General features: G+C 39.6%; 1 protein-coding gene across 3 annotated transcripts in view; it reads right to left on the bottom strand.

Annotated features, from left to right (window-relative positions):
- The window catches only part of LOC109959406 (unconventional myosin-XVIIIa-like), a 67,391-nt gene extending 59,945 nt beyond the window's left edge, over positions 1-7,446 (bottom strand). For all 3 annotated transcript variants that reach the window (XM_020598725.1, XM_020598726.1, XM_020598724.1), the window contains exons 1-2: positions 7,348-7,446; positions 4,702-5,826 (exon numbers count right to left, since the gene is read on the bottom strand). In XM_020598725.1, the coding sequence (XP_020454381.1) occupies positions 4,702-5,676 (975 nt within the window). In that variant the 5' untranslated portion in view covers positions 5,677-5,826; positions 7,348-7,446. The remainder of the gene's footprint in view (positions 1-4,701; positions 5,827-7,347) is intronic.
- Positions 7,447-11,097: the final 3,651 nt, after the last annotated feature.

The following is an 11,097-nucleotide window of genomic DNA, read 5'->3' as shown; positions in this document are numbered from 1 at the left end:
ATGACAACAATAAAAGCATCATGAAGCAAATAAGGATTCTCAGTTAAAGTGGTTACTTGCTTAAGGCTGACAAGATCACAGTGCGTCTGTGAAGCGTCTATGCTCCACCGACTAACAGATATGGTATAAGGTACACACCCAAGAATTTCAAGTATGTCTGCTTTACTGTGTCAAACTGCAACGTAATCACAGCTATTCATTTCAGATGACAAAATTAAGACCATGAGGGTCTGAAACGTCTGCCACTAACTGACAGGGCAGAAAAGTATTTCACTATAAACTATTAAATACATGTAAAGAATGGAGAGAAGGAACAATGACATCTTAAGTGCAGCCTTTATCATAAACCAAACAGCTTTATGCTTGGAAGCCCCACCTCTTTCTAATCCATGCCTGTGCTAATACTAACACGTCCCCAGTGGAAATGGATATGACATGACACAATTTGGCCATGTGCTAATTTCACAGTGATAAAAGTGTGTCTGGGCTGCAGACAGATATGGCCAAAAATATTGGCACCCCTGCATTTCTGTCAGATAATGCACCATTTCTCCTAGAAAATTGTTGCAGTCATAAATTCTTTGGTATGCTCATGTTTTATTTGTTTTGTTTGCATTGGGACAACACAAAAAAGCTAAATGTGATACGCTCCACAAAGAACTGGACAGAATTATTGACCATCCATCCATTATCTATACCACTTAGCCTGAACAGGGTCACAGGGGGAGCTGCTGGAGTCAATCCCAGCTGACACTGGGCGAGAGGCAGGGTACACAGTCAATCACAGGGCTGACACTCAGAGCCAGACAAAAACACACACTCACTCCTACAGGCATTTTAGAGTCACCAATCAACCTAAGATTCCTGTCTTCGGACTGTGGGAGGAAGCCGGAGCATGGGGGTCTCCGTTAGAGGTCATGGGTCTTACAGCAGGACAATGACCCAAAGCAGACTTCAAAAAGCACCAGAAATGGTTTTAGACAATGTGCTGGAGAGTTTGGTAGTACCCACCAATGAGTCCTGATCTAAATCCCATAGAGCAGCTGTGGAGAGATCTGAAAACAGCAGCTGGACCTGGAGCAGCTGGCAAAAGAAGAGTGATCCAGAATTTCAGTAGAGTTGTAAGAAACTCACTGATGGTTACAGAAAGCGACAGATTTCAGTCATTTTGTCCAGAGGTTGTGCAACCAAATATTAAGTTGAGGGTGTCAATAATTCTGTCCAGTCGATTTTTGGAGTTCTGTGTGGAATGGATCAGATTTGGCCTTATTTTTCTCTGCTTTGTGTTGTTCCAATGCAAATAAAATAAATAAACATGAGCATACCAAAGAATTTCTGACTGCAACAACTTTTCTAGGAGAAATGGTACATTATCTGACAGAAATGCAGGGGTGCCAATATTTTTGGCCACAACTGTACAGGAAATGTTACGCGGGTTCAGTGATACACAGATATTAGATGAAACATCTGGCAAACTCTGATCAACAACGGGCCAGCCTTTGGCCACCCTGGTATTCAGGGTCTCATTTTTATTAAATACTAACAGACAGCCAAGTATAGCCTGAGATACTTTTTAAATATTACCTGGATCTGCTTTTTTATGCTATTATGTCATCATATTTAAACTGTTTCAGAAATTAAAAGTGGTGCTAACTGCTTATCTGATTAAATATTCATGAACTACAAAATGGTATTCAGCCAAATAGACTATTTCAAATGGAGGAGATTAAGAAGTAAAATCGTAGGTTATAGATGTCAGGTGCTCATGATTAAATATGATGTTCATGAAGAAATATCCAGTTCAAGGAACAGTCTCCTTTAGGTAACACAGACAATGAAAGTGCTCTGCAAAAATGGCAACACAGCTTGGTTTCAGAATACCTCTGACCAATCGATTTAACTCAACCAGCTGGAAAACTGTCTAGCAGAGCCCACAGGGCACACACCCCACCCCCCAGGATGTCTGTAAGACAACAATAAGCAGCCACAGAGGATCACAGACCTACTTACACAGTGTACACCTGCTCATATACAAACTGAACAGATAGAACTGTATAAGCAGACATTTTGTTTGCACCTTGTTTAGAGCAGTTACTCCCCCTTTAGTTCTTCACTCTGTTAAAACGAAAAAAGCTGAGATGGGAGATATGAATCTCAGGTCTCTCCCTCCGTCTGCCGTTTCCTGTCCACCTCTCTGTGACAACCTAATAAATACAGGACAAAATGCCCCAAAAACAACTTAAAATTTGAACAGAGGGGGGGGAAACTAAAAAAAAAAAACAACAAACAAGTAACCAACTAAAGGAAAAACCTGAATAACTGAGTAGTCTCTTACAGGATGACAGTGGCCCCATCCACAGGACATGAGGGGTCACTGGATAGTTTGATGAGCAGGAAAACGATGCAAATCATGTGCTATGGCCTTCACAGTCACCAAATGTCAACCCAGTTGAATACCTGTTAGGACTGACGTGTTGGACAGTGTCTCCACCACCACATGAGAGAATATCTTTTGGAAAAATGGTGTTCAACCGTCGAGGAAAGTTCAGAGACTTGTAGAGTCTATGGCATGGTGCACTGAAGCCGTTCTGGTGGCACATGATGGCCCAACACCTTAGTAAAACACTTCTTAGTTTTCCTTTAATATGTCACCCATCCAAATATATAGTGTCATTTTGAGCATTTTAGAGGTGTTGATGGGTGGATTTCCTCTTCCTTTCAGTATTTACGCTAAGCTAAGCTAGAAGTGCCCTGGATGCAGCTTCAGGCATAAGGGTGGTTTCGTACTTCTTTTCTAACTCTTGGCAAGAAAGTGAATAAGCATATTTGCCAGAATGTTGAACTATGTTTTGCAGGGCTTTAGATCTAGTATCCAGATCCTATTAGAGCCACCTATAAATAGCGCTGTTGGTTCTAGGTCAGCCTCACAGTCACATTTTCTGTTTTTCCATACAGGCTGTCTAATGATGATCATCAAGATCAGCTAAATGTAGCACAAAGTAAGACAAGGTTGACAAGCAGCTCCCATAGGGCAGCACATGCACTGTGTCGCTGGCTGTGCACACATTCATTTGCACAGTCCAATGTAACTCATGATATTTTCATGGGTAAATGTCAGTTGGAGAGAGTCACAAAATGACCCTGGTGTTGTTAGCTTCTCTGTTGTCACTGCTGTAATGTCTCCAGTTCCTGTTTACCAGCCATGTACAGTGCACTTTGTACAACATATTTCCTGGCCAAAACAACATTCCAGTTGTGGCCCCACAGCCTGGGGAAAGCACTGAAATTCCATACTCAGCCAAACAAATCTGACTCTCGCTTCAACGCTCCGAAAGAATAGCAGCAACCTCCGTCATTACACAAAAAACGACATATTTGTTTGACAGATGTTAATTGACTGACTTTCTTAGACAATATTATTCTGAATAAAGCCGTATGTGACAACTGGCCCAATGTGGTGCTGTCAAAAGGAATTTGTTTTTTTTACTATTTGAGCCTTTTTTTTTTTTTTTATTAAAATATAGTCACTAAAATGGCCGTTCATCAGGCACAATACTATATCTTATTATAAGATTTTAACATCCAGGGTTCAATGACATCTGACAGTAGGTGTGAAATGACACTACTGTGAGGTGATATAGATACACTAGTCCTCTTAGTGTAGGGTTGAGTAAGGCTTAATATCCCCCACAGAGACAAACTGGTTTACAGACAGCAGTCAAAAACGTAGATGGCACAGAACAAAAATACAGCATTAAAAGGGACAGTGTACATACAACACACCACAGTGCCATTAATTAATTGTTACCAACCTTGAACACTGAACGCTATTTAAAAAAAAAAAACAACAACTTTACAACCAAGGAGCATCATTGCACATATATCTATTTGTAATGCCTCTCGGAAGATAGAAGCTCCTTCCTGATGGAAGCAAATTAAACTCCCACTGCCGGCAATGCTGGCCATCTGATAAAATGGCCCGTAACTGTTATTTTTGATTACAGAATAAAATCAGCATTACACACTGAAGGCTATTTATATAAAAAACACTGTAAAAACATAACTGTTATTTGAGGAATCACAGTATACTTTCCAGCCCTAATCTAAGCCAATGTTTTGGCTGACACAAAGAGTTTAACTTGATGTTCCTCTACGTGATGCACAAAATTAACCAAGCAAAAAAAAGAATCAGCTGCCAGCCAAGTCTTACAAGACCATATGGCCACGAGCTCTTGGCGTCTGGGCCATTGTTTCCTTCAGAATCCCATTGTTTAGTGTCAAAGGACTAGGGGGAGGAAGGGAGGATTGTATATACACACAGACAGCAGAACACATGCTCTCTCCCCATATGTAAAAACACAAAAAACATTACTAGCGTCATACATTTCATAGATTTTTAGTCCACTAAATGATGGCAAAATAGTGCCACATATAACCAGTGATAACTTTTACCCCAAGTGTACATAAAGAAAACTAAATACCACAGATCCAGAAACACTAGGATGCAAACTGTGCTTCTCAGTGGAGAATAATGGAGAATAATTTCCACACTCTAAAACTGTATCATGATCTAAAGTGAAATCACCAGAAACAAGAAAGCGGCATTTTGAGAGGCACTTGCAGAGACTGGCACTGAAGAAACACAGAATGTGGAATTTGTGACGTCAAGTTCAAGTTTGATAATGATTCAAAAGAACTTACTTCAAAGGCTTCTTTGTGCAGGCCTTGTGTAGTCCTCAGCCAGCTGCGGTTCAACTCACTCAGCTCCAAAATCGGCTGCACCTTCAGCCGGACCGATTCTCCAGACTGACGAATCATCTCCACGATCTCATCCCTGTTCTTGTTCTCCACATTGATCCCATTTATTTCCACCAGCCTGTCTCCTGGCACCAGGCCCAGAGCCCGGTCCTTGGAACCGGCACCTGGTTCAGCAAAGTGTACCACACGCCGACACACTCCTCCATCTGGCTGCCTGTCCAACAGGGTGGTCCTGCGCAGAGAGAAGCCAAAATCCCCGGTGTTGCGCCGCTGTAGCTCAAGTTCTCTTTGATCTGGTATTGGTGGAGCAACAAGCATGGGCAACTGCAGGCTTGCACCAGGAAAGGTCTTCTCCACCATCTCAGGAATCTGAACCATGCTGGGGCCTTTTGGGTTGGGGTGAAGGTTTGAAGATGATGTAGTCCAGTTCTGCCCAGAAAGATCTGAAGCCACCAAAGCATTGTCCTCTTTGCTCCTCTGAGGATGAGACACATGCATTTGGCCTATCCCTGAACCCAACTTGGCCAGCTCTCCAAACTTAGCTGCTCTCTCCTTTACAGAGGTGCGATGAGGTTCCAGTTCATTTTCCTTCATATCTTCACTAGAGGTACTTGCACTCACTTGCCCCACATCCTGCTCCAGGGTGTGATGATGGCGCTCAGTCTGCAGGTCTGTCAGGGAGAGCTCTGTGCTGCTCGGCACCTTAATTGGGATAGGACTAGAGATCTCCAGCTTGTTCCTCGATTCCCTCTTGGAGCTACCTCGATTGAGATTGAAGAAGCCTCTACGTATGCTCATCTCTTCCAGGCTTTTTAACTCTGCCTGGGACATACGCTCTCGCTTTTCTTTCTTGTCTTTTTTCTCCTTCTTAGCCAAGTCCTTTTCCTTCTCCTTGTCTTTCTTAATTAAGTGAAACATGTTTGGGGTTTTTTTTGTTTTTTTTTGGCTGTTACTTACAAGTTAGAATTGTTTACGCTGAGAAAAGAAAAGCTGAATATAAATTACTCTGTGACCATTTCAAAGTTCCTGAGAGTATCTGCAGTGGGCATGGATACCATGTAATGTCATCTGTAGGGAAGAAAAAAGAAACAGAAAAATATTTGCTGAGAACATAATACATTTTTAGCCATATCTGACGCTTACTTTGCTTTTTTTACTTATCTTTTTGTCGGGTTTTTATTTATATTTGTTATGTGCTCTTGTGGCAAAAAAAATAAATAAACCCATTCCCAACAGGTAAAGAACGCACATCAGCTGCCAAGGTGCAAAGTCAAATGCTTGTTCTCCACAAAAAATCTGTTGTTTACTTTTCTTTTAAATCTGGCTTTTTCCATCCAAAGTATCAACACAAACTGAGAAGGAAATTATACTTCAACGACTACACGTAAGGAAACTGGCATCACCTACTGATGTATTACAGTCTCAACAAAGGAAATGGCCTACAAGCATCAGTAAACTCTAGATCTGGGAATGTATACTCCATGTCCTATATATTGACACAATTCAGTGCTACAATACATGGCTAGAAAAAGTATGTGAACCTGTAAAAACTATCGGGTTTTCTGCATTAACTGGTAATAAATGATTACCTGTGTCACAAGTGTATATAGACAAAATACAAAATGATAATATTTGGTGTCTTTAATGAACACACATATTAAACATCCACAGCCCTGGTGGAAAAAGTGACAGCCTTGGTAGAAAGTAGCAAAGTATATCTACTCAAGTACATGTTTGGGGTATCTGTGTTTCACTTGAATAGTTTCATTTTCTACTTCATACTCAGACTTCACTACATTTTTTACTCCATTACATTTATTTGATCACTTTAGTTACTAGTTACTTTTCAGAAACAGGTAAGCAATAGAAAATACAGTAAAATCATTAGACCTTATTGATCCCTGGAGGAATTCAGTACTTCACATTATGAGCATATAAAGTAGTTAAAACGAACTACACCATTACCAGCTGCCACATTAAATGTTATGCACACACTAATTAGCCTGTGATCCCAAAATGACCTACATCAATATAAAATGTGCTATTCTGCATAATGGGTCATTTTACTTTTGGTACTTTAAGTAGATTTTGATCCCAGTACTTTTATTTAAGTAACATTCACATTTTGAATGCAGGACGTTTATATGCACCAAAGTATTTTTACACTGTGGTATTGTTAACTTTTACTTAAGTCAACAATTCGAGCGCTTCTTGCAGCTGTGGATCAGACAACAGTCAGGAGGAATTCCGTGTTTCCCAACTCCTTCATCCCGGACATACTGTCAGGATGTCTGGTGTGAACTGCTCTGCTGCATTCTGTGCTTATTATCACTTCCATTTACTTCCATGAAGTGATACAGCCCTCCTGTACTTTAACTTTACTGAACTGACATGGCACACCGCAGGCTGTGTCTACGTTGTCGCTGCAACTAGTCCGAGCTTTGTCGTAAAGCTCTCCCTTTAAGCTGCTTGCACTCGTTCTCTTCCACCGGTGGCCTTTGGGAACACTTACACAGCGAAAAGGCTGTCATTCAGAAAAAGTAACAGAAAGTAGGCTGCAGACCATTAGCACATCGGACAGTGACCTACCTGGAAACGCCCGCAAAAGACAACATAGGTGTCTTTACAAGTTAGTTGTAATTCTTCTTCCAAATTATCCGTAGGTGTGTTCTCGTTCTTCTTCTTCCTCCTCTTCTTCTTCCTCGTCTTTGGGTTTTTTATGGCGCATTGGCAATCCAGGGATTGTTCCATTAGCGCCCCTTCTGTACAGTTAATACATTACTTTAGAGATGTATCTATTCTGGTGGACTATGGATCGAACTGGACCTTATCCTCTGTATCCTATCAATAACTCCAGTCCTTTTTAAGAAATTAAGCACAGCTATGCTTCCTGTTATGGTTGTTAGTAACTCCCTGATGTCCATACTATTTATTATTTCTTTTCTTTTCTAGACACCTTGCATTGGTCTCTCAGTCTCTCCTTTGTATACCTGCTACATTGACTGTCTCTGGCTGTTGACATTGATCACAATTTCCTGCTGGATGTTTACTGATAAGTTTCATGGTGCTGTTTAATACTGTATGTCCCGATCTCATCTACTAATTATTCTTTCTTCTTTCCTGTTTCCCCAGGAGTCTCTTTTCCTACCTTTGGTTGTATTGCCTATGACCTTAGGTGTATTGAAATGTTTGTGATGCCTTCAAACATAAGCTCAGATCTCCGATAACTATGCTGGGATATTACACAATGTGCTGCAATTAATCTTGTGTTTGTAATCAAAAACCTCAAAAAATCTAAAACATTATGCTGTAGTAGAATAATAAAATGTGAATAAATATAAATTAATATAGTTCAAAGTGTTATGCACAGTTAGGAAACGTATTTCCCTGTACAATGAAATTCTTACTTTGCCATGAATGCCACAAAATACAAATGAAATATAAAGTAGATAAATAAGTAACACAAAATCTAAGACACTTTAAACAGCAACAGATGCAGCAATATAATAAAAAATATATAAGAATATAACAGAATGTATGCTGCATGGGAGCAGCATGTGCAGCAGTCAACAGTCATTGTGCAATTATGCATGTGCAAACAGAGAATGTAAACAGTACATGACGTATTTCCTGGTAATAAACTCCTCAGCTGTTTAGGAGTCTGATGGCAGAGGGAAAGATAGAGTTTTTCAGTCTAATGGTCCTGCATTTCACACTTCTGAACCTCCAGCCAGAGGGTAGGGAGGTGAACAGTCCATGCTGGGGGTGGGTGGGGTCTTTGAGGATGGAGGCAGCTTTCCTACTACTACCACTATCAGCATAACATGGGTAAAGAAAATACGAGCCTACTTTATTTGTGATCTACTTCACCATCATCGGATTTTATTGTGGACTCAGTGACTGGGGGCACCATAGCAGTTTGTCCCATATGAAATAAAACCTTGCTGTGTGACACTGAGTGCTAGTATTTCTATTTTTAGAAGCACATACTTTGTGGTGTAAAAACATCTGTACAGAAGCATCTAATGGACATTATCTTGCAAAATGTACTGACACTGGGAGATGACACAGGAAACAGATGGAGTAATAAATCACCTATAGGCTATATTTGTATAATAGCCTAACTAGATCTTGAACTGAAGTCAGCTAAATAGTAATGCAAGGAGTACCCTAAAATACATTCCATCTTTACTTGTCATTAGTGGAAGCTTTGGGATGGATGTTAAACTGAGCATTCTACAATGGTATTTTGGTCATCAATGTTCAAGGGCTCTGAATTCCAACAGCATTTGAAAGTAGCACCAGTGTAAACTGGACAGCAGTGACCTCTCCTGGTCTGGTACTTAATTGAACCAGGCTACCCAGCTTTGCTTGTCAGGACTGAGCCACATCTTCATTTAGATATCTGATTGAATATTGTTAGTCATTTTGATTTTACATTTAGTATATAAAATGATTTTGTTATTGTTGTTGTTTGCAACTAGCCCCAGTTTGTGCCTTCTGACCTTTTACTTTTGTATTGATGATCAGTGTACTGTAACCAATTGTAAAACATCTGAAATATACAGTCTGTGATATATTATATGATATAACTATAATGCAAAATAATTTTCAAATACAGAAATGACAGAGATAATGAAACCTTTTGTCCTGCTATGGCACTAGTATTATATACTCCACCGACTGCTTAACATCTTGCAATACAATCTAAAAGGACAAAACAATTTGAATCATACCAAAACACAGACTTCTAAACCAATTCATAGTTAGTATCATGCTGGTGATGTTTATTTTATTATTTTATTATTCATTTTACCATTTTGTTATAATGCTGGACTACATTTTCACAATAAACAAACCCAGTAAACCAAGAACGTTAAGCAAATTGCAACATCTCCATTCAGCATTCCCGCCTATCAGTGCTAAGTACACTTATACAGTTGAAAGCTTATGAGAATCGTAACAAATGAAATGGATCTGTACAGTATGTGAATAAAGGCTGTCACTGTACAGTGGGGCAAAAATTGAAATGTATAGCACCTTCACTGAATAGCTCTACTGACAAGGCGTAAAATAACAAAACAAAACAGCAGAAAGTTTTTCTTTAAAAAAAATAATGAAATGTTAATTTTAACAAGTGTTCTTTTGGTGGTTCCACACTAATGGCTACAGAGAGTGAGTGTGTAAGCAACTATAAGTCTTTAATGTTCAAATTTTGCTGTATTCAAAGATAGTTGTTATTTTTCCTCTTAGCAGAATTTAACTCAGGGTTGTCATAATCTGAGCTACTACAATAACTGTGTCAATATGATGTACACTAATTATTGTGATGACATAGAACAATTCTGTAGTTGTCAGTGATTTTTTTATACTTATACATTGTCCTCCTGTCATAATCAAACATAACATTGTTTGAAATACGACTTGTCTGAGTCTTTATTGTGTACATTGTCTGCTGTTGCCAAGCGAGCTGGGTCCCTGTTGCTTTAGAGACACCCAGGTAATTAATTTTTCTTTTGCTGCATTGAAACGTATTGTTGTACTCATATAGGCTAATTATTAGCTCAATTGAAAGACTGTGTGTGTGTGTTTAGTTTATTATGATATTTTCAGGCAAATATGGAAAAAGTACAGGACAGCCTAGATGAGCAAGTTCATGCCTAGTGAATGAAAGATGATGCAATGATATCACATGTGTCTTAGTTATTTGAGCCTTTAGTACCGCCCTGGGTGCTTACAAAACTCATTTGGCATTACCTCCTGTTCTTGTAACTTCAGAGCCTCTGTTATTCTTTCTTGCCATGTACAGTGGGTACGGAAAGTATTCAGACCCCCTTAAATTTTTCACTCTTTGTTATATTGCAGTGTCTCCTTTGATAGCTCAGTTGGTAGAGCGGAGGACTGTAGTGGTTATATTGCAGCCATATGCTAAAATCATTTAAGTTCATTTTTTTCCTCATTAATGTACACACAGCACCCCATATTGACAGAAAAACACAGACTTTTTGCAGATTTATTAAAAAAACTGAAATATCACATGGTCATAAGTATTCAGACCCTTTGCTGTGACACTCATATATTTAACTTAGGTGCTGTCCATTTCTTCTGATCATCCCTGAGATGGTTCTACACCTTCATTTGAGTCCAGCTGTGTTTGATTATACTGATTGGACGTGATTAGGAAAAGCCACACACCTGTCTATATAAGACCCTACAGCTCACAGTGCACGTCAGAGCAAATGAGAATCATGAGGTCAAAGGAACTGCCTGAAGAGCTCAGAGACACAATTGTGGCAAGGCACAGATCTGGCCAAGGTTACAAAAAAAAATTCTGCTGCA

This window comes from Monopterus albus, unplaced genomic scaffold, assembly GCF_001952655.1.
Source record: "Monopterus albus unplaced genomic scaffold, M_albus_1.0 scaffold39.1, whole genome shotgun sequence".
Taxonomy (NCBI): Eukaryota; Metazoa; Chordata; class Actinopteri; order Synbranchiformes; family Synbranchidae; genus Monopterus; species Monopterus albus.
The sequence above is the reverse complement of the archived record's forward strand: the minus strand, read 5'-3'. Positions and strand labels throughout refer to the sequence as shown.